General features: G+C 53.7%; 2 protein-coding genes across 3 annotated transcripts; one reads left to right on the top strand and one right to left on the bottom strand.

The window, feature by feature from the left end:
• Window positions 1-964: 964 nt before the first annotated feature.
• TSPAN16 (tetraspanin 16) lies at window positions 965-9,582 on the top strand. Its single transcript, XM_058723594.1, is given in 5 exon segments — window positions 965-1,177; window positions 2,924-3,158; window positions 7,473-7,587; window positions 7,589-7,643; window positions 9,448-9,582. Coding segments are annotated over 5 exon segments (567 nt in total). The 5' UTR covers window positions 965-1,117; the 3' UTR covers window positions 9,550-9,582.
• A 6,111-nt stretch (window positions 9,583-15,693) lies between these two features.
• RAB3D (RAB3D, member RAS oncogene family) lies at window positions 15,694-26,404 on the bottom strand. Of its 2 annotated transcripts, none has more exons than XM_058727986.1 (5): window positions 26,267-26,404; window positions 24,631-24,897; window positions 23,767-23,885; window positions 23,554-23,678; window positions 15,694-18,369 (listed from the first exon to the last, which is right to left on the bottom strand). In XM_058727986.1, exons 2-5 carry the CDS (start codon window positions 24,856-24,858, stop codon window positions 18,182-18,184), a joined length of 660 nt encoding a protein of 219 aa, XP_058583969.1. In that variant the 5' UTR covers window positions 24,859-24,897; window positions 26,267-26,404; the 3' UTR covers window positions 15,694-18,181. The 2 variants fall into 2 exon arrangements, with proteins under 2 accessions (XP_058583969.1, XP_058583968.1); XM_058727985.1 differs by having other exon boundaries at window positions 26,215-26,403.
• Between the last annotated feature and the right edge of the window lie 89 nt (window positions 26,405-26,493).

The raw sequence follows: 26,493 nt of genomic DNA, 5'->3' as shown, positions 1-26,493 counted from the left end.
ATCGTCAAGAAAGGCCCAGTGATCAGTGGCACAGGGCTCGAGGCAACCTGCTTCGCCTGCTATGGTTGAGCAGCCTCCCGAGGGAGAAAGGACAGGTTTGGGCCGAAATGCGGAAGTGGGGCCGGAGTTGGCAGGGTGGAGGGGTGTCAGAGGTTGCCACGTTCATGTCCCTCTTGGAGCTTCAAAGCCCAGCCTTGACTGACCTTGCTTCCTGTGTGGCTTTGGGCAGTTACCTTGGCCTCTGAGCCCCGTGAGAGGAATGAGTTCAGTGAGCTGATGTGTAGGCAGAGGCTTAGGGGACCGGATGGCTTGTAACTAGACGCTGCTTCATGGAGCTTCATTCACTCATTCATTTATTCCACATCAGTTTCTTGAGCACCTACTGTGTACCAGGCTTTGGGAACGCAACCGTGACTAGGACAGCCCAGGACCCCACCCACTTGGAGCCCCCAGCGTAGCGGGGTTATTAACCATAAGAGTGGTCAGTGCTGGGGCGCCTGGGTGGCGCAGTCGGTTAAGCGTCCGACTTCAGCCAGGTCACGATCTCGCGGTCTGTGAGTTCGAGCCCCGCGTCAGGCTCTGGGCTGATGGCTCGGAGCCTGGAGCCTGTTTCCAATTCTGTGTGTCTCCCTCTCTCTGCCCCTTCCCCGTTCATGCTCTGTCTCTCTCTGTCCCAAAAATAAATAAAAAACATTGAAAAAAAATTAAAAAAAAAAAAAAAAAAAAAAGAGTGGTCAGTGCTGAGCACTATACCTACGGGGCCCAGGTGGCACCTAGGGGGTACCAGGGCAGCACATCGTGCCTTTTCTCCACCCCTGGTGGAGAACGAGGAGCCCGCAGGGGCATTTCGGGGCATCTGCTTCCCTGGCACTGGGAGCCTTTGCTCCAGCATCCAGTTGCGATGTGATAAAAGCTTATGATGGAGGAGAGGTAACTGCTGGGGCCCCCTCCCTGGCAGACGATCAGGCTGCCAGGAGAGCGGTGGGAGGGGGCCACAGCCAACCAGCCTGGGTGCCCCTGACCCCGGCCCTATACCATCTGGGGAAACCGTAGCCCAGGGGTTTAGGAGAGATGCTGACTTCAACCTCCGGAGCACCCCAGTCTGGCTGACACTGAAATGCACACTCCCTACTCTTCCTGGAAGAGACTGTTATCTTTCTTCAATGGCTTCACGGCGGTAAGTATGTCACCACCCAGACCCTGGGGCTTTGCAGCCCTTCCTCCATAGCTGTCTCCCTCAAAGACAGAAATAAGTTGATCCAAATTTCACCGGCATCCGGATCGGTGGTCTCCGGGGAAGCAGGAGGGATGTAGGGCAGACGGACGAGGAGCAGGACATGTTGCGAACGGGTGTAGGCTCCATGGACCCAGAGTTGGTGAAATCAAGCACAGAGGCGTGTGATGGGGGAGGGGGGCCGGGTTGGCCGTGGAGGAGCTCGGCTCTAAGTCAAATCTTGCAGAAAATTAAGTTGTTTGGGAAGGGCAAAAGGGAGGGGGTATTTGCCCGGTCCTTTAAATTTTTCGAAAAAGCCTTTTTTTTCTTACTATGAAAGTGACCCAGAATGTACCTCATTAAAGAAGCAATTGTTTTGGTAGCAGAATCGCACTAAGGAAAGACTGCCAGGAAAAAAAGAAGGATATTAAAGACCACTCTTCATCTTGTTACCTGTGAAGTAACATTTTCACGGGAGTTAAATGAGACAAGTACATTTCTTCCCTTTTTTTTTTAAGTACATTTCTTTTTTTTTTTTTAATTTTTTTTCAACGTTTTTTATTTATTTTTGGGACAGAGAGAGACAGAGCATGAACGGGGGAGGGGCAGAGAGAGAGGGAGACACAGAATCGGAAACAGGCTCCGGGCTCCGAGCCATCAGCCCAGAGCCTGACGCGGGGCTCGAACTCACAGACCGCGAGATCGTGACCTGGCTGAAGTCGGACGCTTAACCGACTGCGCCACCCAGGCGCCCCAATACATTTCTTTTTTAAAGCAGGCTCCACGTGCGGCGCCTGGGTGGCTCAGTCGGTTAAGCATCCAACTCTTGATTTCAGCTTGGGTCATGATCTCATGGTTCATGGGATCAAGCTCCTCATGGAGCCCCGCAGGGGGCTCTGCACTCACCGCCCGGGGGCTGCTTGGGCCTCTTTCTCTCCCTCTCTCTCTGCCCCTCCCCCACTCGTGAGCACATACTCTCTCTCAAGATAAAGAAGCATTTAAAAAAATTTTTTTTATTACATTTATTTATGTTTGAGAGAGAGAGAGACAGAGCACAAGTGGGGGAGGGGCAGAGAGAGAACGAGACACAGAATCCGAAGCAGGCTCCAGGCTCTGGGCCGTCAGCACAGAGCCTGACTCGGGGCTCGAACTCACGAGCTGAGAGATCATGACCTGAGCGGAAGTCGGATGCTTAACTGACTGAGCCACCCAGGCACCCCTTTTATTTTTTATTTTTAAATGTTTATTTATTTTTGAGACAGAGAGAGACAGAGCATGAACAGGGGAGGGGCAGAGAGAGGGAGACACAGAATCTGAAACAGGCTCCAGGCTCTGAGCCGTCAGCCCAGAGCCCGACGCGGGGCTCGAACTCACGGACCGTGAGATCATGACCTGAGCCGAAGTCGGCCGCTTAATGACTGAGCCACCCAGGCGCCCCAAAACCTTTAACATTTTAAACATGAACTGCGAAGGGTCCACCCGCACACACACACACACACACACACACACACACACACAAAAGTCTGTTGCCTGGCAACCATATATGAGCTGATCTCTCCACATCCTCGCTAACTCTGGGTACACGGGTATTATCATTTTTTAATGTTTTTGCTGACTTTATCCGCCTTTGCTCTTCTCCCCTCCCCTGGGAGAGCTCCATTTGTATACAACTGACAGACTGTTTTTCCCTGTCTGACTCCTGTCCCAAAGATATCTGGTGTGATCCTCATTGGCCGGGGCATCTATGGCAGCTTCAGAGGGGCTGTCCTGACGAGGGTCCTCGCGCTGTCCTCCGCATACCTCCTTCACGTTGGCTCCCTGTGCCCGGCAATGAGCTGCCTCACGGGGCTGCTTGGCTTTGCCGGGTGGTCTGGAGCAACCAAAGGAAGCAGACACTCTCTTGTTTGTAAGTCGGATCTGCACACAGACCCCAAAGTACCCTCCCGTGTGAATCCTTCCTCACGCGCATCACAGCCCCCTGGCAGCAGGCATCCCCTACTTTTCAGCGTTTGTGGTCTCATACGACGGCATCAGAATGCATCCGTGTTCTTCCTTTATGATGTACCTCGGTCGGGACTCCTCTCCCACCCAAGGCCATAAATTACAGTCTCCCGGGTCTTCTTCCCATAATTTTAAATCTTGCTTTCTCACTTTTAGCTCTTTGGCTTTTGGGAGTTTTATTATCGGAGCGTGGTGTGAGGTAGGGGTCAGTCCTCTCCCGCCTGCGCTAATTTCCATCTTTCTTGGGTCTTTTCTGGGCACACTGGTCTGTGTCATCAGCCCGTGTGTACGTTCCCACTCACGCAACACTGTGGCCACTGTCACGTGTGTCCAAGTACACGAGGGACAAGAGTTTTGAGCGCGATCGTGCAGACGGCGTGTTGCAGATTTTACGTGTCTTGCCCCATCCGGCCTCGGCTAACCCCCCAAAGTCTGGCCCCCAGTCTCCCCACTCCCATTTCCCTTAGAATCGTGTCTGAGTGGATTATCCCACCCTAGGTAAAATTTGTCTCCAGCATTTTTGTTTTGTTTTGTTTTCCTTCCTCCACTGTGTTGCTGCAAAACTCTGGTTATTTCAGTGTGGGGGTTTCGGGGAGAGCCTCAGTACGGTCATCTCCCAGAGCATAAACCACCTCCACGATTAAAAGCACCCGCCCCCACTCCCCTCCTCCCTGAAGCTCTATCATCTTGTTTGATTTCTCAGTTTCTCCCTTCAGCAAATAGTTATTTATTGGACAGGTCCCGTGCCTGAAATATTTCATTTCCTTTTCAATCTGATGCGGACGCTATTTGCTAATTTATAGTTTAACTTGGAGGAATCAGAGTGCTCTCTCTCACACACCACGTCCAACCCATCAGCAAATCCGATTGACCTTACCCTTAGTACCTGTCCCTCCAAAGCCTCTGAGAACTCACTCAAAAAAAGCAAACTCAAGGGGGCGCCTGGTGGCTCAGTCGGTTGAGCATTGGACTCTTGCTTTCAGTTCAGGCCATGATCCCAAAGTCGTGGAATAGAGCCCAGTGTTGGGCTGTGCGCCGAGCACGGGGCCTGCTTAGGATTCTCTCTCTCTCCCTCGGTTCTCTCCCCCGCTGTCTCTGTCTTCTTAAAAAAAGAAAAAAGGAAAATTAAATTAAAAAAAGAAAAGAAAAGCAAAATCATTTTGATGGTGTTGGGAGCCACAGAAGATTCTGAGAAGAGGTAGGAGCCCTGACTCAGGGACTCACGGGCGCCCTCTGGTGGCCCTTGGGGGAACGGTGTGGGGAGACCACTCTGGAGGGACTGTGCCGGTCCAGGTGGGAGACAGTGGGGGCCGGGAGGCATGAGGCTGCGGAGGGGGAGAGAAGCGGGCAGATTAGGGGTAGGTTCTGAAAATGGAACCTATCAAGGACATACAGACGCCCGGATATCAGTACTCTGGCCACCTCGGTCACCGAGAGGCGGGGACATGGTAATAATATTAATCCTCGCTATCTGTCCCATGAGCCGCTAGTCTAGGGTTCCACAACTGCTAAGCCCTGCATCCATGTTCGTCCTTGTGGGTCCCTGGATGTGTACCCGCTGCTATGCCTTCCTGCCTTTCTTAGCTAGATAAGGCCAGCCACGGGCCGGTCTGGCAACTCCAAGCCTGGATGTGCCAACAGGCAAAGACGGGAATAGATGAAAGGGGAGCCAGGAGCTGACCTTCCTTTGCCCCCGTCTGACCCCCAGAAGCTCTGCGGAACTCACTGACGCCCCTGGAGCTGGTCCAAGCCCCACATTGTACAAATGGGGAAACTGAGGCCCGGGCCGAGCAGCAGTTTCTCCTTGAGGGGTAACTTGGAGACATCTCCTCTGTTTGCTGCCTTTCTCATTGTTTTCCCCTGGGCTGGTGAATTCTGTCTGAAACATAAGCCAGCAGACCTAAGTCCCCCCGCCGCCACCACCACCCTGTAGCCACCAACCTGTCCCCCCGTGTCTTCCCTACAGTCCCCTTTCCCTCTTCCCCCACTTGCAAAGGTTTTCAGCCGGCTTCTCCTCCCCTCCTCCTGCCTCTGTTCTGTCCTTCCCACCCTCCCTCCTGCTTCCTCCATGGGCACCTGCTGCCAGTGCACACAGCCTTTATTGACCTGGAGGTCCCTCGTAGGTCTTCCTGATGCCCAGAAAGTTCTGGGCATGAAACGGAGGTCCAGCTAGTGGCTCCCAAGAAAACCTCGGTGCCAACATCCTGGCCAAGTGCAGGAAAATGACACACAGAGGAAATAACCCCCACACCCCACCCAGGCTGAGTTCTTTCAAACTGAAGAGGCTACGTGGCCTGGGGATGAGGCGAAGAGGGACAGGTCCCTCCCCTGCAGGGACAAGGTTGCACAGGCTCCCAGCCCCCTCCCTCCCTTCCCTCCGTGTCTTCCAATGTTTCCTGTTCATGGTTATCATTCTCATCGCTGAAATCACAGTGGTCCTCGCCTTCTTCCCCATTGTAAGTACAATGTTTCCTCTCCCACGGCACATTACAAATAAATCGAATCAGTAGAGACACTGCCCCTCCCTCCCCCACTCAGTGATACCTGGCCCACGGGTCCCTGGGACGGGAGACCGGGTCTCCACAAATGGAGTAAGGAGCCAGAAACCTCCGCTGTCCCCTCAAGAGACTGGCCGAGTTAATTTCACCATCTCTGCTTCTCTCCTGCATTTGGTGGTAAGGTACCAGAAAGGAATGGGGGAAAAATAAGACCAAAAAAAAATTAAAAATAAAGGTAATGGGAAAAGCTGTAAAATTTGTTGGGGTTTTGAAACGTGTTAGAAATAGAGGGCTATTTAGCAAAATCCGTCAAGATGATGAAGCATGGATGCTTTGACCCAACTGTCCCATCTCTAGGAATTATCCAAGGATTTGCTTGCTCAGGTGCAGAACGACATATAGCTCAGGACGTGCAAAAGACTGCCACAGGCCTCGTAAGCCTCAGGAGGAGGGTGGCTAATTTATAATAATGCATACAAGGAAGTCCAATGCAGGGGGAAAGAAGGAAGTAGGAGGCTCCCCATGCACGAGGTGGTGCCTTCTCCAGGACAAGACGCTCTCCTCCATTGCATCAACCCCCCCAGAGGCAGACCCTGAGACGAGGTTCTGCAGGTTCATGGTTTATTAGAGAGGTGGTCCCAAGAAGCACCTGTAGGGGACAGGGGAAGTGAGGCAGGGAAGGGGACGCAGCCCTTAAAGGGTGACACTGCAGGGCTGCTGGGCTCATCGAATGTGTGCCCCCACAGGGGACAATGTTGACGTACCTCCCATCAGGATTGCCTGAGGGCCGCCCCCAGGGCACCTGTGGGCTGAGAGGCCACAGAGAGCCAGCCCTGGGTTGCTGGCCGTGTGCGCAGAAATGACAAATGCCATGGGGAAGTGAGCAGGGCACCAAGAGCCATTTCTACTCTTGTTAAGAACAGCCAGATGCCTAGGGCGCCTGGGTGGCTGGGTCGGTTAAGCAGCTGACTTCAGCTCAGGTCAGGATCTCACGGTTCGTGAGTTCGAGCCCTGCGTCAGGGTCTCCGCTGTCTGCTTGGAGCCCGCTTTGGATTCTGTGTCTCCTGCTCTCTGTGCCCCTCCCCTGCTTGCGCGCGCTCTCTGTCTCTCAAAAACAAAGAAACATTAAAAAAAAAAAAGTTTAAAAAATAATAAAAAGAACAGCCAGATGCCGACCAGTGAGAATAGTTACAAAGCAAGGAGAGGAATGATGAGAATATGCTTTGCTTTGACACACATTGAATACCTCTTTTGGGACACAGGAAACAGTAACAGTCACCGCGGCCGAGTGGGAGGCACTTGTTGGCTGGGAGAAAAAGGTGGGAGGGAGACTTTTTCGCGGCGTCCTTCTGTGCTTTGTGGATATTGTGCCACGTGACCGCTCCACCTCGTCCAAAAAGCCTGTTTTATTTAGACCTTTATTAAAAAAAAAAAAATAATAGAAAATTACATTCGCCCCTTTTGTGCAGAGACTGATTCAGCGGCTAAAGACGATAGCGGAGGCTTTAATGGAGTTACAGCCAAATCGGGGGTGTAGCAGGCCTGTGGGCGATTCAGAAGAGCAGACGATTCAGGTTTGTGATGGGTACAACCAGATGCACGAGCTCAAGACCCACGCTCTTCTCTGGGGGGAGGGGGGGGGATGGCAGCCAGGATTTATCCTCCTTCAGCGCAGACCCAGAGCTCAGGCAGGGCATGGGCTGTGAAGGGGGCAGAAGGAGGCAGAAGGGACACCCCCGCCTCGCCGCTCTGTCCCTGAGAAACCTCACCAAGCCGGGCACCTTGCGCTGCCGTGTGTCCGTCACTCCCCTGTTTCGTCTCTGAGGTTCAAGAAGTGGCCTTGGAGCACGTCTCTGCGACCCTGAGGAAGAATCTGTAATTACAGTGAGCCAGACGACTATTCCGCAGAATGGAACTTGGTCACGGGGACGGTGAGGCTCACACCTTGCGTGTGTTATTGTGGCAAAAGACACGCAACATAAAGTTACCCGTCTCAACCGTTAGAAAAATAAAAAAAAATTTTTTTTAATGTTTATTCATTTTTTTGAGAGACAGAGCGCAAGCGGGGGAGGGGCGGAGAGAGAGGGAGACCCAGAATCCGAGGCAGGCTCCAGGCTCCGAGCTGCCAGCACAGAGCCCGACACGGGGCTTGAACTCACGAACTGCGAGATCAGGACCTGAGCCGAAGTTGGACGCTCAGCGTCTTGGTGTTTAAGGAACTGGACCGGCTGGCGTGTGGCATCTAAGCTCTTGGGGCGGGTGGGTTAGCAGCGTCCCTGAAGCCAGGGAGGGTGTGGAAGGAGAGAGCATTCCCTGTCTCTAGGAGTGTGTCACATCCGGGGCTTGGGCCCGGGAACTGCTGTGGGGGGAGGGGGCCCCACCATGGGTAGGCGGCCTCCCGCATCCCAGTTTTGGTTCCCGAGGCTCGAGACGGGAGAGAACGTCTCTCATACATTCGTACGGCCCTTGCACTGATATTTATTGAGCACCTACTGCGTGCTGGGCACTGTTCAGGGCTCTGGGGACACAGCAGGGCACAGAGCAAAATCCTTGCCCGGTGTTCCTGGCGCTTAAGTGGGGACACGGACGAGAAATCAATAAGTGAGCGTGGGTGTCCAAGGTGATACCTGCCGTGAAGAAGAACAAGGCAGGGAAAGGGCAGAGAGAGTAAGGGTCTGGTAGTCAAAGGTGCTGTGTGTCATCCATCGTCACCACACAGTGGGATGCTCTGTCCTGGCCCCTTTGCGGGGGTCCTGCGATGCTTCCGGCCAATGAGCTGTGGCTGGAAGTCTTGTGGGTCGCTTCTGGGCCAAATTATTTAATTGCCTGTGCAGGGCCCCCGCGAGAGCTCTCTTTCCTCCTGCCACGACCGTAGGACATCTGGACGGTGGCTGCTTCCTCAGCCTGAGTCATTCTGATAAAGCAGAGCCCCCCTGCCAAGCCGTGAGGGGCGTGTAGCATGTGTGGAAAGTGAACTGTCGAGATTGAGGGGCCATCTGTTACGCAGCATCACCTGACCCCGCCTGGCTGATACAGGGGCTGTGGCTAACTTGGAAAGAGGGTTCAGGGCAGGCCTTCCCCGGGCGGGACGTTTGAATAGAGAGCTGAATGAAAAGTGAGTGAGAGAGCCGAGCAGGTATTTGAGGGCATAGCGTTCCAGAAAGAGGGAACAGCCTGTATAAAGGCCCCGGGGCTGGAGCTGGCTGAGTGCGTTTGAGGAACCGTGAGGGGACCAGGGTGGCTGGCGCTGAGTGAGTAAGAGGGAGAGTGGAGGGAGATGTGGGCCTGGGGGTGACTGGGCAGGTCGCGCAGGGGCTCACGGGCCATGGTGAGGAGTTCAGCTTTTACTGCCCAGTAAGATGACTAGGCACCGAGGGCGCCTGGGTGACTCAGTCATTCAGCATCTTGACTTTGGCTCAGGCCCGGATCGCACGGTTCATGAGTTGGAGTCCCACATTGGGTGAGCTCGTGCCCCACTTCTCTCTCTCTCTCTCTCTGGCCCTCGCTCACTTGCACCCTCTCGCTCTCAAAAAAAAAAAAAAAAAAAAAGATGAACACCCAGGGAGGGTTCTGAGCCTTGACAGGCTAGAGGGAGGGAGGCATTTAGCGCGAGAGCCCCGGCATAGGCCTATCTTGCCAACGCTAGACCGTAGCCATGGTGACCATGCTTTCTATTGTGTTCATTATTTCCAGAGTTGAAAGGGCACCTTCAAGTGACTATCCTCCTCTCTGCAGCTAAAGTGCTGTGGGGCAAGGAACTACACAGGCTTTTCTGGGTCTTCCTTTGAAATGACTGCTGGTCCCTCGGACCCCAGGGGCTGCAGCCCACAAGGGTGACACCATCCACCAGGGGGTCACTCAAGATTTTGTTGGACGGCACCTAGATAGACCTCCCCACCCCCCCCCCCCCCGACACACACAGCCCTGCCCAGGGCTGGTGACTTTTATAAAAATTGCCTATTTGCAGGAAGCCCAGCAAAAAAGGTCAAGGGAGGAGGAACATAACTGGAGTTAGGTGTTCAGCTCATTCTGACCACACTGCCCGGGGGGGGGGGGGGGGGGGGGGTCAAGGTTACCACGCCCGTTTCACAGACGGGGAAACCGAGGCTTGGGGAAGGGACGGCTCAAGGTCACGTGGCCTTGGCAGAGCTGGGTTGGAAGCTGGGTTCGGGGCTACACTGCCTGCCTTACAGAGGACCTGAAATACAGCGATAACGAGGAACAGAGATCACTGTAGGATAGTGACAGCGGCCACAGGACCGGGCACTCAGTTTGTGAGTTCAGTCCCCATCACATACCTTGAGGTGGGGACTGCTTTGCTCCCATTTTACAGATGAGGAGACCGAGGCACAGAAAGGTTCCCAGCAGCGAATCGGCACCTGACAGTGTTACTGCTGTGCTTTTCACCTGTGTTCGCCACTCAAATGTTGGCTTGGCCGAGGCAGGGGTTATGTCTTGTTTTGTACGTTGCTGGGCTCCCAGTGCTTGGCTCCCATCAGGCACTCAATAAATACCTATTAAGTGAAGGGGGCCGGCCAAGAGCAAGGTCAAGGCAGCTCAGGCTTCCAGAAGCAAGAACTGCCAGGGGCCTAGAGAGTGGAGCTTCTCTGTGACTGTCCCCTCGCCTGCAGGTGGCTGTTCCGCCCACACACTGGGGCTTCCGCTCGTTGGCTCTATGACCGAGGTCAGAACCCCAGCCTCCCTCTCATTTGTAAGTTTGCGCTGGCCCATTGTTGAGTCGCTCGTGATGGGGAGGCCATCCGAGGCTTCGCACCATGTCCTACCCAACTGCAAAGCCATGAACTGATTCTGGGAAGTGACTGTCACCAACGCCAGGGAGGTCCTGCCCAAGGGAAGGGTCCCAGGGAGGCAGTGGTGGAAAGGGGATGACTTCTCCGTTATCTTCTTCTTTGAGGTGCTCTCCCTCTCTCTCTGCCCCTCCCCTGCTCGCGTGTACATACACACACTCTCAAAATAAATAAGCTTTAAAAAGGAAGAAAATCCTTTAAAAAATAAACAATAAAAGCTTAAAAGAAACGAGGCATGCAAAGAAACAAGAAAGTGGGGAGAGAGAGACAGAGACAGACAGACAGCGTGAGTGGGGGAGGGGCAGAGAGAGAGTGAGGGAGACACAGAATCCGAAGCAGGCTCCAGGCTCTGAGCTGTCAGTGCAGAGCCCGACGCGGGGGCTTGAGCCCGAGAACCCCTGATCTGTATTTTTTAAATAGGCATTTTTTTCATTGTACAAATTTATATTGCATCTATGTTTACAAACGATACCACACCCTCTTCCCCAAAGAGGTCACGATAGTCAGGATCCCAGCAGGGAACAGAATCGAGCCCCGAGGTGGTCCTTTTAAGAAATTTTCAAGGGCGGGGCACCTGGGTGGCTCAGTCAGTGAAGAGACCAACTTCGGCTCAGGTCATGATCTCACTGTTCATGAGTTCAAGCCCCGCATCAGGCTCTCTGCTGTCAGCACAGAGCCCGCTTCGGATCCTCTGTCTCCCTCTTTCTCCGCTCCTCCCCAACTCATGCTCCATTTCTCTGTCTCTCAAAAATAAACATTTAAAAAAGAAAAAAAGGAGTTTTCAGGGGCTTCCTTGCTGAGATGCGGGCAGGGTTAAGAAAACGAGGGATGAGGCACCAAGAGTCTAGCAACATGGGGAGCTTTTACTTCTAAGCCTGAAGGGGTAGGAGAAGAGGGGCCATCCGACCTACGGCTGCAGTCTTGGAGGGCTCAGGATGGGCAGAAGAAAGGAGGGAGTGGGGAAGAAATACTCCAACTTTTCCTCCAGCCTCTCCCATCTCCTGAAGGTGTTTCCTATTGGCCAAAGCTAACAGGAAGTGGAAGGGCGGGAGATTCTGGGAAATGTAGTTTGCAGGACCCAGGGCAGAGCGGAAGAGAGTGAAGATAGGTGGGAAACAAGGGGAAAACGACCAACGCGCATGATGAAAGGCCTCCGCTTTCTGCTTCTAAGACTGATTGTGTAAACAGAGCAAAGTCGCTCCAGCCTGACCATGAGGGACCTTCAGCTCTTTGTCAAACCCTGCCCTTTACTTTTCTGGAAGAAGATGCTTCCCTTCTCAGTGTCTCCAATTTGATTTGGGTTCCAGAGGTCCCTCAAGTTGGTTCAATATCTTTCTTTTTTTTTTAAGTTTATTTATTTATTTTGAGTGTGTGTGTGTGTGTGTGTGTGTGTGTGTGTGTGTGAGAGAGAGAGAGAGAGAGAGAGAGAGAGCAGGGGAGGGGCAAAGAGAGAGAGAGAATCCCAAGCCAGTGCAGAGCCCGACTCGGGGCTCAAACTCACGAACCTCGAGATCATGACCTGAGCCCAAGTCGGATGGATGCTCAACCGACTGAGCCACCCAGGTCCCCAGTCTGTGAAAGAAAGTCTTAAATATCCACAAAAAAACAAAAGAACTTGTCCAAAAAAACTCTTATATACCCATCACCCAGATTCAACAATCACCAAGAGCCTGACAGGTTTGCTTCATGATTCCTTTTTCCCCTTGAGGAAGTATTTAAAAACGGATCCCAGACAATGTCATTTCCCCCTTCGTACTTCAGTACACATCTCTAAAAGTGCGTACATTTGTGTCAACCCCAATGCTCTCATCGCACCTGACTAAATGTTTGTGTCCCCCCAAATTCCCATGTTAAACCAAATACCCATTTATTTTTGAGAGAGAAAGAGAGAGACAGACAGACAGAGCGTGAGCAAGGGAGGGGCAGAGAGAGAGGGAGACAGAATCCGAAGCAGGCTCCAGGCTCCAAGCTGTCAGCACAGAGCCCGACGCGGGGCTCGAACCCACGGACCGCGAGATCATGACCTGAGCCGAAGTCAGATGCTTAACCGACTGAGCCACCCAGGCGCCCCATGAGAACTTTTGAGATGTGCCGTCTTAGTAACTTTCAAATATGAATTAGGGTATTATTAACTACAGCCCGCATGCTGTACGTTACATCCCCAGGACTTACACATTTGGTTTCTTTGAATCGGATCCAAATAACGTGCACACATCATGTCTTCTTGTCATGTCTCCTAAATCCCTTTTACTCAAATTAGAGCGTGCGTTAAAATCCTCTGAAGATTCTGTTCAAGCACAGAGGCCGGCGGCCCCACCTCCCGGGCTTCTGACTCCAGATCCGGAGTGGGACCCAGGGCTCTGAATTCCAAACAGGTTCCCGGCCGGTGCTCCAGAACATGCGCAGAAAACCGCTGTTCCGGGTTCTTCCTCCTCATCTCCGGTCCCACCAACCTTCGATTTGTGGCAGAAAGAGCAGGGAATACTGGGGAATGCCATGCCTTCTGGATTGACTCCTCAGTGCTGTTGTGGTCCCTTTATCTTCTTCCTCCCTCCCCCATATTTCCTGTAAGTCACTTGTTGCCAGCCCTGGCTGTCCCTTAGAACCTCCTGGAAGCTTTCACAAAATACCCAAGCCTGCACCCCCTCTCCACCTTCTGGTTTAATTGGATTGGGCGGGGCCTGGGACTCTGATTGAATTGGATTGGATTGGGCTGGGGACTCTTACATTTACCAGACGATTCTAAGGGGGTGGCTACGGTCATTGCAGAGAATCAATAAGCGAAGGGCTTCATCCAATGACCTCAGCCACCTGGACCAGTTCTGTCACTGGGGATTCCAAAATGGCGGTTTCTCTCATCTTTCCACCCTTCCTTTGGGGGGATTTGGAGAAAGATAATATGAGCACGTGTGGTATGTGTTATTGCTGCAATCACTTCCCACTTCAGGAAAGGAGGCTCCCACTTTACTCTGGAGCCAGCCCACCTCTCCGATTTCCATCCCTAAGCCTGTCGGGGCAAGTGGTCTCAGTCAGCCAATCAGAATGTTCCAGCTTTCTGTCCCATGTTCTGGTTCAGGCAAGGGACCCAAGCTGGTCAAGGATGCTCGGCTTGGGGACTTTGGATACGGTGCCCAGCTCCCATGAAGCTCACCTCGCCTCGTGAGGGCAAGGCTGCAGAGCCAAGGCACTGGGAGCGGCCGAGAATCCTGGGACGGTATGCAAGTCCCTGGACCCAGCTCACTCTTGAGCCCTGCAGTTCATACATTCACTCAACAAACATCTGTGGCGTGCTTGCTGTTAAGTCACAAACGAACCGTTTTTACTCACAACACTTCTGGTACTGTGTGTGTGTGTGTGTGTGTGTGTGTGTGTGCACGCGCGCGCGTGCGTGCACGTGTAGGGGTTTCACAACAAACAATTCTCTCCAGGGACCAACTGGGTGTCCTAGAGTTCAATTCCGACACTACCCAGAGTTTGAGGCAGATACCAAAAATGTAAAGACTCAGTCCCGCGAGACTGACCCCACTTCAGACACCGGTTACAAGTATTGGGTCCCCAGGTGACCTATACTGTCTGACTTGGCCCCCAACCCCAGGCAGAGGGTTCCGATGATCCCCCTTCCCTTTCAGGCTTCACAATTAGAATGACTCACAGAACTAAGTTTGTCAGTTACTATTGTTAATTAGGCAGTTAAAAAAATTTTTTTTAATGTTTTATTTATGTTTGAGAGAGAGACAGAGACAGAGTGCGAGCAGGGGAGGGGCAGAGAGAGAGAGAGGGAGACACAGAATCCGAAGCAGGCTCCAGGCTCTGAGCTGTCAGCACAGAGCCCGACGCGGGGCTCAAACTCACAACCCTGAGGGATCAAGACCCGAGCTGCAATCAAGAGTCAGAAGCTTAATGGACTGAGCCACCCAGGTGTCCCAAATGATGAAAGGGTATAAATCAGGAACAGCCTAATGGAAAAGACGCACCGGGTAAGGTATGGAGAAGGGGCGCGGGGTCTCTGTGTCCTCTCCAGGTGCGCCCCCCACCTCCCTAGCCCCTTAATTGGCCATTGGGGATGAACTCGATCTCCAGCCCGGGCCTGTCTCCCCTCCCCGGAGGTCAGGGTCTGGGCTCAGAGTTCCCACCCTCTCGTCTTGGCTTGTTCTTTCTGGAGACCAGCCTCCATCCCGAAGCATACAAAACACACTCTTATCACTCCAGAGATCCCAAGGGCTTTAGGAGCTGTGTGCCAGGAACCCCAGGACAAAGAGCTAATATTTCTTTTTTATTCTGTCAAACAGGAAATGAGCTGGGAGTGGTGGCGAAAAATGTTTAAAAATCCCTGCATTTGAGGAACTGTCATTGTATTGAAAGAGGCGCTTGTTTACGTTAAATAAGTAAATTGTATAGTTTCCATTCTAGGGGCTATGTGGAGAGGGACACAGGGAAATGGACATTAGAAATGCTGCAGAGACCCCTCTCTCTCTGCCCCTCCCCCGCTAGCACTCTGTCTCTGTCTCTCAAAAACAAGTAAACATTCAAAAAAATTTTTAAAAAAATGCTGCAGAGAGGTTACAGCACTAAACGCGGGGAGGGAGGGAAGAGGGAAAGGGGGTCAATGAGAAGGTGAGATTTGCACAAAGAGGGCTTGAGGGAGAGGAGCCATTTGACTTCAGGCAGGGGGCATAGCCAGTGCAAAGGCCCTGGGGCAGGGGCCTGGTGTGTTCAAATAGCAGCAAGATCAATGTGACTGCAGCATTGCAAATGTGGGGGGCAGGTGGGAAATGCTGAGGGAAGGGAAGTGACAGGTCAGATCATGCAGGACCTTGTGAGCCGCAAGGAAGACTTAGGCATTTACTCTGAGTGGGAGCCATGGAGGGTTCTGAGGAGAGGAGCAATCTGCCTCGACCCGGGTATTCACGGGCTCCCTCTGGCTGCAGCGGGGAGGACAGATGTCTTACCCTGCCCCCCGCTCCCCACCCCCCCCCACCACACAGCAAACTTTCCAGGGCCCAGGTGGTGGGCACGAACCTTGGCTAGAGGCAGCCCCAGACCCGAGCCTCTCTAGCCTGATTCAGGTTCTGCTGCAGAACACACGGCCCTCGACCAAGCATCTACTTGGCCGATTCAACCCCTCTCTTCCTGGAAACCACATTTCACTAATGGAAATACAAGAACAAGGGCATCTGGGCATAACGGCTTTATTTTCTCTTGTGGATAAAAGTGCTCATCTTGCCGAGTGGACATCAAAGAATTGCTTACACAGGAGAACCACATCCAGTAAAACAAATGACCGAGCCGAGAGCTCCCTCCGTAGTGTTCCGGGATGGAGGCGAGAAGCCGGTTCGTGGCCTCTCCCGACTCCACTCTCCCCGGAGAAGCGGCTTTCCCGCAGCTTTTGGCTTCGTTTTGGTTTGTAAAACTCAACAAATCTCCATCCCCCTGCCCGTGATCTTCGAGGACATTGGTTGCGGTTCCCCAGAGACCATCGTGAGTTAAGCCTCCCACCTAAAATTATAAAATAACCACTTGCATTATTTTTAGAAGAAACAAGCCAAAAAAGAAAAAACAAATCCCTCTCCTACATAAACCTAGTCTTGAGAAAACCCAGAGGCAGCTCGCTGTCTCAGGGCTACTCAAAGCTGAACTGTTCAAAAATCTTGTGTAAACACAAGGCTTAGCCCATGTCAGGTACAAGACACAGGTTGGTCCGTCCCTTTAGATAATAGCAGTCTGGTCCACTGTTTTGTTTTGTTTTTTTGTTTTCTGGCAGCAGCCTGAGAAAATGGGCTGGCCGACAGACTCTTGATAGACCATGATGCATCTTAACAGGCTTTTTCCTAGCTGCCTTCATTTCTCTTTTACGCTAGAGCAACTAACATTTTTGACTCCTGCCCCGAACGTTCCCCAAACTCGCTGTGCGTGTTTCCAGAAACTTGTCCGTCTCACCCCTGTTGTCTGATGTGTTGGCTTACAAAGCTACCCTCGCTTTGAAAGCTCTAAGGGCAGCCCTCGGCAACGGGACGAACGGGGCCCTCTAGAAAGAAATTCAATCCACAGCTTCTACAAAGGGAAGAGCTAAGTCGAACTTCCAGCAGGAGGAGGCTGAGATCTTTAAGGCTCCAGGAAGTCATTTTGGTGTCAGGGGCTGGGAGTGGAATACGAACCATCTGTTCAGGCCATCCTCACAGGGCCTGTCAAGTTATGGGAGGTTAGTTGGTGTGCCGGGGCCCAAAGAGCTGCCATGCCACCGGAGTTCGGACTTCGGGGGGGGGGGGGGTAGGAGGGACACTGAGTTGGGGTGGGGGATGGAGGTCAAGATGTAGATCCTCCAACTGCACATAACCTCCCAGCAGGAGCCTCCCTGCCGGCTGGGGACCCCAGTCAACCGGGGAGACTGATTTCCAGCCCACCCCCATCAGCCTGCCCCTCCCGAGCTGTATCTGCGAATCCCATGTGGCAATAACCATTGCACAACGCTGCCTTCTTGCCTCTTCTGCCCAACCCCAAAGCCTCCCTTAGAGGGATGCCTCCATTTGTAGGAAGCGTCACATCACTGGGCCCCACCACTGATGTGACTCAGGAAATGGACTCTGGGTCCTCAAGGGTCCTTGATGGGGAAGAGCCCAAGTCCTTCCGTCGGCAAGCCGCCAGCAAGAGCAGGCTATAGGAACATTGCTCAATTTCCTTTTCTAGCAGGATGTAGGATGTGGAAAGACCTTGCTTAAAACATTGCCAGCCAAACGGGGTCTGGGAGAGGCAGGTATGGGCAGGAGGGCCGGGGCTCCTGGCTCTGAGGCTAACTCCTGGCAAAAAGTCGCAGGCAGGAACACCCAGGGTTGGGCCATTCTCTGCCCAGCCTGATGCGGCCCATAGTTCTAGGATTCAATCCAGGGATCAGAGATCCAGCGAATAGAGTAAAACGGTGGCAGGGTTGTGGGTGATGTGGAATACTGGGGAAGCTCAGAAGGCACTTCTGGGGTCCCTGAAGCTGGCGGGGGGGCGGGGGGGGTGCTGGGGGGTGGGGCTCTGACTTCCTGTCTCTTTACAATGGGAAAACCTGCTTTAATACTGTGTTCACAGGCAGCCGATCTGCAGGCCAGAAGGGAAGGGTCTGTGGGGGCCAGAATCACCTCCCCGCCTTGGAAGCTTGAGGTGTGAGGAGGTTCACGGGCAGGCTTGGGACCACCCCGGGGGACCCTGAGAAAGGAGTCGCCTTCCACATCTCCGAGGGTGAACTCTGAGGACTCACGCCGCAGGAGGAAGAAGACGAACGAACCAGCTTGTGAATTCCAGGCAATGCCCAACCCAGAATGGACGAGAACAACAGTTCTAACCCAGAAGGCACTGTGGATGCCCCTCCTCCAGACAGGGTGGGACAGGCCGCCCTTGCTCCCTCCATTAAAATGGCTGAAAAGCAGCAAGCTCGCGCACGTCAACATCCCCGGACCCCGCCTGCCGTGCAGAGTCCCCAGGGTCTGGAGCTTATGATAAGGCTGCTTTGGGCAAGTTGGCGGCCATGGCGAGAAGACGAGCCATGCGGGAGTCGGGGCGGCTGACAGCTGGGGGGAGGGAAGGGGGTGCCCTGAGCTTAGAAACAGCCCTTGTGGCTCATGCCTCAGTCACAGTCCCTGCCGAGGCAGGAAGGGGTGGACAGGGGTTGGGGATCATCTCTAGCAGCTGCAGCCGCTGGGCTCGGGGGGTGGGGTGTCCCCCAAGGCCGGGCCTTTCCCGTTGCTGCCCGGGCTGGAGCTGGGTTCTAGGGACTCATTCATCTTCTCACAGATGACGTCCACCAGGCGCTCGAAGACCTGCTTCACGTTGATGTTCTCTTTGGCACTGGCCTCAAAGAACTCGAAACCTGGACGGACACAGGGTGGGAACACCAGTAAGCCCGGGCTGTGGCATCACCCAGGCACGGCTTCCGAGCTCAGGTCCGCCCTTCGTGCAGCCGTGGGACCTTGGCTGAGCGCCTCGATCTCTCGAAGCCTCCGTTTGCTCATCGGTAGGATGGGAACGATGCCGATGCTGATAAGACCTGTGGCGGCAGCCCCCCCCCCCCCCCCCCGTGGGGACTATTCTAAGAATCTCCTTGTCACAAAGCGGTGGCCGCAGGTGACGTTCTGGTGCCCAGCAGGCACGCAAGGAACGGCAGGTTTCCCGGGGTCTGTGGGGTGTATGCGATGCATACCGTTCTTGACCCACAGAACGGGCTAAAGATGGTAATAAGGATAATACTAAATAACAATAATAATAATAATAATAATAATAAGCAGTGCTGACATTATCCTTACTATGGCAAGTGCTTTTCTCAGCATTTTCTGCAAACTGACTCATTTCATGATGCTCTGAGGTTCATGCTATTAGAGTCCATTTTACAAATGAGGAAACCAAGGCACAGAGAGGAAAAGCCACTCATCCGAAGGTATCACACGGCAGAGCTGGGATTCACACCCAGGCCGCCTGGCTTAAGTGACGATAGTTAATAAACATGAAATACATATTTTAGATCTAAATAAATAAATGATGATAAATATCCCTACGGTCCCACCTTGGGCCTCAGGAGGGAAGACACGCTGGTTGAGTCCTTCTGGGGAGGAGGACACGAGGGTCCTTGATATATATATATATATTTTTTTAACATTTATTCATTTTAGAGGAACGGAGAGACCGAGCCTGAGTGGGCGAGGGGCAGAGAGAGAGGGAGACACAGAGTCCGATGCGGGGCTTGAATCCGTGAACCGTGAGATCATGACCTGAGCCGAAGTCAGATGCTTAAGCGACTGAGCCACCCGGGCCCCCCAGGATTTTTTTTTTTTTTAGGATTTTATTTTTAAAGTAATCTCGACACCTAACGTGGGTTCAAACTTACAAGTCTAAGATCAAGAGTCGCATGCTCTACCAACTGAGCCAGCCAAGTGTCCCTGAATATATTCTTAGCATCAGAGTGACCAGCATACCTGTCTCTCATTTTAAAAAAGCTTGTCCTGGGGCACCTGGGTGGCTCAGTCGGTTAAGCATCCGACTTTTGATTTTTGGCTCAGGTCATGATCTCACGGTTCGGGGGTTTGAGCCCCACGTCGGGCTCTGTGCTGACAGTGTGGAGCCTGCTTGGGATCCTCTCTCTCCTTCTCTCTCTGCCCCTCCCCTGTTCCCTCTCTCTTTCTGTCAAAATAAATAAATACACTTGAAAAACAAAAAACAAAACAAAACGAAACTTGTCCTCCCAAACGTGGAAGGTAGTAAATATACTTTGGGGACTTGCCTGTCGTCCCTCGGCTACAAAAAGCGGCTGTCAACCTAAAAATAAGGGCGTACATGTACATGACAAGGCTTCCCGCACCCCGGAAGGCTGGCTCAGGCTCTGCCTAGGGGTCCCCGATATGTCCTCACCCACCACACCTGCCAAGTTGGGCCAGAGATTCAAACATCCACCATAGTATGCATACAGCACCGGGCAAACAGGCCTCTCTCCCAGCACCTGTCATGCCGCACTATAAAAATGTAATTGTAATTAAGTAATTACGTGTGTAATTACCCATTTACTATCCGTCTCCGCTACTGGAAGGCCAGCTCCAAGGTGGCAGGATTTCTGTCTGCCTCGTCGGGTGCCTGGCCCAGAGCAGGTGCTCAGAAACTACTTGCTGAATGAATGAATGAATGAATGGATGGATGGATGAACAAGCGAACGAATGACAGAGGCAGGGCATGAACTCAGATCTCTTACGCCAAGCCTCATGATCATAAGTGTCACTCCACTGTCCTCCTAAGCAAGACTGGCATTTCCTTATCTGTGTGCAGCTCTGTCTCAAACAATCTTAGTTTTTTTTTTTAATACTTTTTTTTTCCTGATTATAAATATTCAGTGGAGAAATCCCCTGAAGAAGTTAGAAACTCCTGAAAACTACCAAGACAGAAAAGCTACCTGTGATTTTATCATTAAGAAACAATTACTATTGGTCTCTTGATATTTAACTTTCCGCTATATATTTTTTTAACATAAATACACAATCATTGGGGTTGGGTCTGCAGGGGGTACGTGTGCGTGTGTGTGCGTGCTTGCGCGTGTAGTTTTTTTATTCTTTTAAGTTTCAAGAGAGAGAGAGTGCAAGCAGGCAAGGGGCAGGGAGAAGAGAGAGGGAGAGAATCCCAAGCAGGGTCCGCGCTGTCAGCACAGAGCCCGACGCAGGGCTTGAACTCACGAACCGTGAGATCATGACCTGAACCGCAATCAAGAGTCGGACGCTTAACCGCTGAGCCATCCAGGTACCCCGTGTGTGAATTCTTTTCCCTACAAAACTGGGGTCAAATTCTGCCTCCTGCTCTGTATGTCAATATTTTAAACTTAATGCCAGATCAGACACCCCCGTCCCCCACTAGATGTTCTCTGCAAGGTGTGGGCAACATCCCCAAGTGTTCCAGCCCATGGCTGGGTCATAGCTGATTTTTCCCGGTTCCGGGCAAATTGGGGATCTAGTCCCCAGCAGCAAAAGCTGACTCCCCAGCATACCTGCAATTGAGAGCCAAAGCCAGAGCTCCCAGAAAACACAGGGAACAAAGGAGCAGGTTAAATGATACCGCGAGGGAGCAAAGAGGCAAATCTCAAATGGGAAATATTCCATAGAACAAAGACCCAGTTTGTCCAACAAACAGATGGTAAGAAGAAAAAAAAAAAAAAAGAGAGAGAGAGAGAGGGGCGCCCAGGTGGCTCAGTTGGTTTAAGCGTCTGACTTCGGCTCAGGTCATGATCTCACGGTTTGTGGGTTCGAGCCCCACATCGGGCTCTGTGCTGACAGCTCAGAGTCTGGAGCCTGCTTCGGATTCTGTCTCTCTGCCCCTACCCCGCTTGTGCTCGGTTTCTCTGTGTCTCTCAAAAATAAATAAACATCAAAAAAAATTAAAAAATGACAGAGCTATAATTAAAAAGAGAGAGAGACAGAGAGAAAACCGTTCTAGTCCAAGGTCTCTGACCTTTCTCTGTAAAGGGCCAGATAGTAACTACTTTAGGATTTGCAGGTTGTTATATGGTGCCTAGAGTTTTTTGTACAAAGCATCAATAATAGTTCACAATCACGCTAGCTGAGATTCCGACACATTCTACGTGCGTGCCTGGCTGTGATATCTGCTTCGTAGGTCGTAACTCATTTAACCCCCGCGACAACTTGACGTGGTGAGGCTGTTATTAAATCCACTTCACACAAGAGGGAGTGCGGGCCCAGAGGGCTGAAGTCACCAACACAAGAGCACAAACCGATCGAGAAATAATACAAGCTAACGTTCAAACGGGGCCGGTGTTGGCTTATTTCATCTTTCTAACAGCGCTAGGAAGTAGGCAGTTTTCACTCTGTTTCCCAGATGGAGAAATGGAAGCACAGAGAGGGGAGGCGATGTGTCCAAGGTCACATAGCCAGTGGGTTGCGTAATGGGATTCTAGCTCCTGAGTCTGGGTCCTTAACCCACCTTCCCCTACAGTGGTCACACCGTCTCCTGCAACGGGAGTCCTAGGCAGGGCTTAGAATACTAGAATACTCCAGGCCAGATTCCCTTTGAGCTTCAATTTCCATTTACCCGATTCAAAAAGGTAGGCTGAAAAAGCCCTCCTTCCATCCTAGTACCCTGGCCCCCAGTTCTCGGACACACGCAGATCACTGCTGTGACTAGATCCTTATCCTCCTGGAGTTTCTTCAGGCAAACATAAATATATATTCTTATTCTTACCCTTTTTATACACTAATGCGGGGGTCAGAAAACTTTAAGTCACAGGCAAGATCTGGCCCATTGCCTATTTTTATAAACAAAGTTTCGATGACAGTCAGACTCACTCATTCAGTTATTTTCTGTGGTAGCTTTCAAACAGAGCTGAGGGGCGACAGAGACCCTAAGGCTGAAAATATTTCCTATCTGGCCCTTTAAGAAAAGATTGGCTGATGGGGCACCTGGGTGGCTCAGGCGGTGGGTGTCCGACTCTAGATTTCGGCTCAGGTCATGATCTCTCAGGGTTGTGAGTCTAAGCCCTGTGCTGGGCTCCACACTGGGCTTGAAGCCTACGTAAGGGGCGCCTGGGTGGCTCAGTCAGTTAAAGCATCAGACTCCGGCTCAGGTCACGATCTCACAGTTCGTGAGTTAGAGCCCTGGGTCGGGCTCTATGCTGACCGCTCAGAGTCTGGAGCCTGCTTGGGATTTTGTGTCTCCCTATCTCTCTCTCTCTCTCTCTCTCTCTGCCCCTCCCCTGCTCACGCTCTGTCTCCCTCTCTCTCTCAGAAATAAATAAAACATTAAAAAATTAAAAACAGGGACACCTGGGTGGCTCAGTCAGTTAAGCATCTGACTTCAGCTCTGGTCATGATCTCGCGGTTCGGGAGTTCAAGCCCCGTGACGGGCTCTGAGCTGACAGCTTGGAGCCTGGAGCCTGCTTCGAATTCTGTGTCTCCCTCTCTCTCTGCCCCTCCCCTGCTCACACTCTGTCTCTCTCTCTCTCTCTCTTTCAAGAATAAATAAACATTAAATAAAATGTAAAACATAGATAAGTAAAGTTAAAAAATGACGACAACAACAACACTTGCTGAGCCGCCGACTAAAGGAAGCAGCCAAGCCCATTTTTCCACAGTAAGCATATAGCCCAGAGGTCTTGCCAGAGCAGAGCATAAGGAAAGTGCTCGCCCTTTTTCACAGCTGTGTAGTATTCCACAACATGACTATAGTTTATGTTTGGCTGCTTCCCCCACCGTGAGACATTTAAGAGGTTACCGAGGTTCCCCTCCTGCCAACAGCGCTGTGACTCGATATCCTTGCCACTTCCCACATGCGTGGCATGTTTGTAGGATACATTTCCAGGAGTGTTTTGCGGCAGGGAGGTGGGGAATACCTGTAACTGAATTCTCTGAAATGAAATGCGCCTTTAGTTTCATTTAACATATGGCTATTTTTCCTAGCAGATCCTCAAAGGGCAAAGGGTTGCTGACTGCGGTTGGACCTGGAACCCAAGGGCGGGGACTGGGGTTTGGTCTGAGGGGTCCGGGGCCTGGGGCCCAGGCTGGGCACTAACCAAGGTCATCAGCGAGCCTCCGGCCGTCCTCAGTAGGCACAACACGCTCATCCTCCAGGTCGCACTTGTTCCCCACGAGGATGACCTGCGCGTTGTCCCAGGAGTAGGTCTTGATCTGAGTGGCCCTGTGGAGTGCGAGGGCCATTAGGCTAGAGATTGAGGGTCAGGGGGAGAGGGCGAAGGTCAGGATGTCAGTGGTCAGCAAGCACTCACCAGTCCTGCACAGCGGTGAAGGACTCCTGGTTGGCAACATCATACATGAGCAGGAAGCCCATGGCGCCGCGGTAGTAGGCCGTGGTGATCGTGCGGTAGCGCTCCTGGCCCGCCGTGTCCTAGGACCACAGCAGGGTCAGGCGGCTAGGTGCTACTCTGCTCCCCACCCCACCCCCGCAGGGTCCCAAGCAGGGCACCGCCCCGTGCTCATAGCCCCGGTCTGCCGGAAGACGTGGCCCTGCCCCTGAGGAATTGCCAGTCTGAGGCGTCAGTGCCTCCCACAGACTCGTAAGCTCCCTCGACCTCGTCTCCCAGACCAACGTGGCGACCAGGGTCAGAGAGCGCCATCTTGACGCAGACACCCCGGGGCTCAATACCATGACAATCATCACCAGCAGCCTCGCCGCGAGGGAGAGCATCTCCGAAGAGCGCAGAGGCTCAGCGGGGGAACCCTGGGCGCGCCCCTGCGATGGTACCCAAACCTCTGCCCCGCTGGTCACCAGGACATCTAACCTGCCTTGGATTGGCACTGTCTGCCCCTCAGACCCCACAGGGCAGGGCCTACCCCCCCTCATCTTGATGAATTCATCTGTGGGAGGCCGGACCCCGGTGCCAGGCTGAGACTGGGTCGAGCAACGGCTCCCTGTTGACTCAGCCTGGCACCGGGGTCCGGCCTCCCACATTCATCTCAAAGATACTATCCCCCTCCTCTTCACCTCTACCCCAAGCCCCCTCCCCAACCCTGGACCCCTCCCCACAGCCCCACACCCTATCATGGACGTCCTCGGAGGAACCCCAGGCCCTCCCGGCCCGCAGACAGACTCCTGTCCTTCGCCACAGACCCACAGCAGCCGCCTGGCCCACCCAGATCTGCAGCTTGATCCTCTTGTCATGGCGATAGACCGTCTTGACCTTGAAGTCAATGCCCACGGTGCTGACGAAGGCAGGTGTGAAGGAGTCGTCCGCGTAGCGGAACAGGAAGGACGTCTTGCCCACGCTGCTGTTGCCGATAAGTAGCAGCTTAAACATGTAGTCGAAGTTCTGGTCTGCTGCATCCCGTGGGCCTGTGGGGGGGTCTCCGGCCGATGCCATCCTGGCAGAGAGCCTGCTGGGGGCGGAAGGGCTGTCGCCCTGCAGAACAATAAAACACCAGGAATGGCTGCGGTGTATACACCAGACCTGGATTCAAATCCTCCCTCTGCCACTTGGAGGCTAAGCGGCCTCCGACGCGTCACTTGCTGTCCGTGGGCCTCAGTGTCCTCGTCTGGAAAATGGGGACGTTTATCAAGTGCAAGGGCCCAGGTCGTAGGGGGCACATGGAGTGCCTCCTGTGGCCACTGAGGAACCAGACCCTGCAGAAGGCACAGGTGTGGACTTTGCCCCACAGTGAGCAGCTGGCTGGGCCCAGGTGTGAGATGGGGGGGAGGGGGGGGCTGCCAGCTGGTGGATAGAGCCCCCCCCCCCCGCCCCGCTCCCGGGCCCGGGTGTTGACTTTGGCAGGGACACCTGCCGTGACACCCCCCTCCAAAGCTGGGTTTAACCCCCTCCCTGACCTCCACGGGGAGGGGGGATTTCAGCGGACACAGTCCAGGCTTAAAGCCCAGATCTACCCCCAAATGGGTACTGCCACCTTCTGTTTGTCAAAGGGGTGGGCCCGTCTCCCTCGGGGCAGGGCTGACTCACCCTGGCCCCAGCCCCAGCCTGCAGACCACCACCCCTCCACCCCTGATCCTGCCTTTCCTGGCAATCTGTCCCCACAGCTGGGCTGCTTCAGCTGCGTCAGGGACCCTCCCTCAGCCCTCACTGCCTCCCTAGGCCTCAGTTTCCCCAGCTGTCTATGGCTACTCCCTGAGCTACACAAGGAGGCGATCCAGGAGGCCTGGTTGAAAGGAAGGCACCCGGGCGGAGGAACCCTTAGCAAAGCTATTTCTCAACTGCCTGTGGGGCTTTTTTCCATTTTAAAAGAGGACCGAACCTGTGCGCTTTCCTGCCCAGCCCTCGGGGCCCCACCCGGTGTTCCGGGAGAACGAGTTCGAGGAGGGGAAGACAAGTGGCAGGAAACCTTTCCCCATGCTGGGCAGGGCCGCCAGGCTGGGGCCCTTACCCCACCCCCCAGCCCCAGCCCACCTGTCAGCCTGTGCCACCTCTTCCTGACCATCCGCCCACCCTCGCTCACGCCTGGCACTAGATGGGGGTCCCCGGAGGGCCTGGCCTTGTCCCTCTGCTGGATTCGGGGCGCCCCCGCCGGTGCAGGGGGGCTCAGGAGCTTCCTCCCATCACCATATGGTCCCATCTCCGGTTCCCAGCTGGACTCTCCGCCCCGCCCGCGCCCCACTAGCGCTCCCCGGGGAGCCCAGCTGGGTGGGGGCGAGGGAAGAGGCGTTCCCCCTCCGTTCGCCTTTGTTCCCGGGGCCCCGGGCCCTCCCTCTAACCCCCGGCCCCCCAGACCTGCTGGGAAGCCGATGTACGGGGCAGGCTACGCTCCCTCCGAAGGGGTCACCTCGCGTGGCGGAGGCGCTACCCGCGGGCGTTCGTCCTCCGAACTCGCTGCGGCCCGGCCCCCGCCCCGACGCCGACCCCTCAAGCCGCCGCCGCTGCCACCGCCGCTGCCCGCAGCTACCCGGATCCCGCGCCGGCTCCGCCCAGGCGGGGGAGGAGGGGCCGCTCCCCGGAGAGGGCGGGGCGGGGCCGAGTCCGAGGCGGGGCGGGGCTTGTAAAAGCCGGGGC

The sequence above is a fragment of the Neofelis nebulosa genome, chromosome 4 (assembly GCF_028018385.1).
Source record: "Neofelis nebulosa isolate mNeoNeb1 chromosome 4, mNeoNeb1.pri, whole genome shotgun sequence".
Classification (NCBI taxonomy): domain Eukaryota; kingdom Metazoa; phylum Chordata; class Mammalia; order Carnivora; family Felidae; genus Neofelis; species Neofelis nebulosa.
Note: the sequence above shows the minus strand (reverse complement) of the source record. Positions and strands in the feature narration are given on the sequence as shown.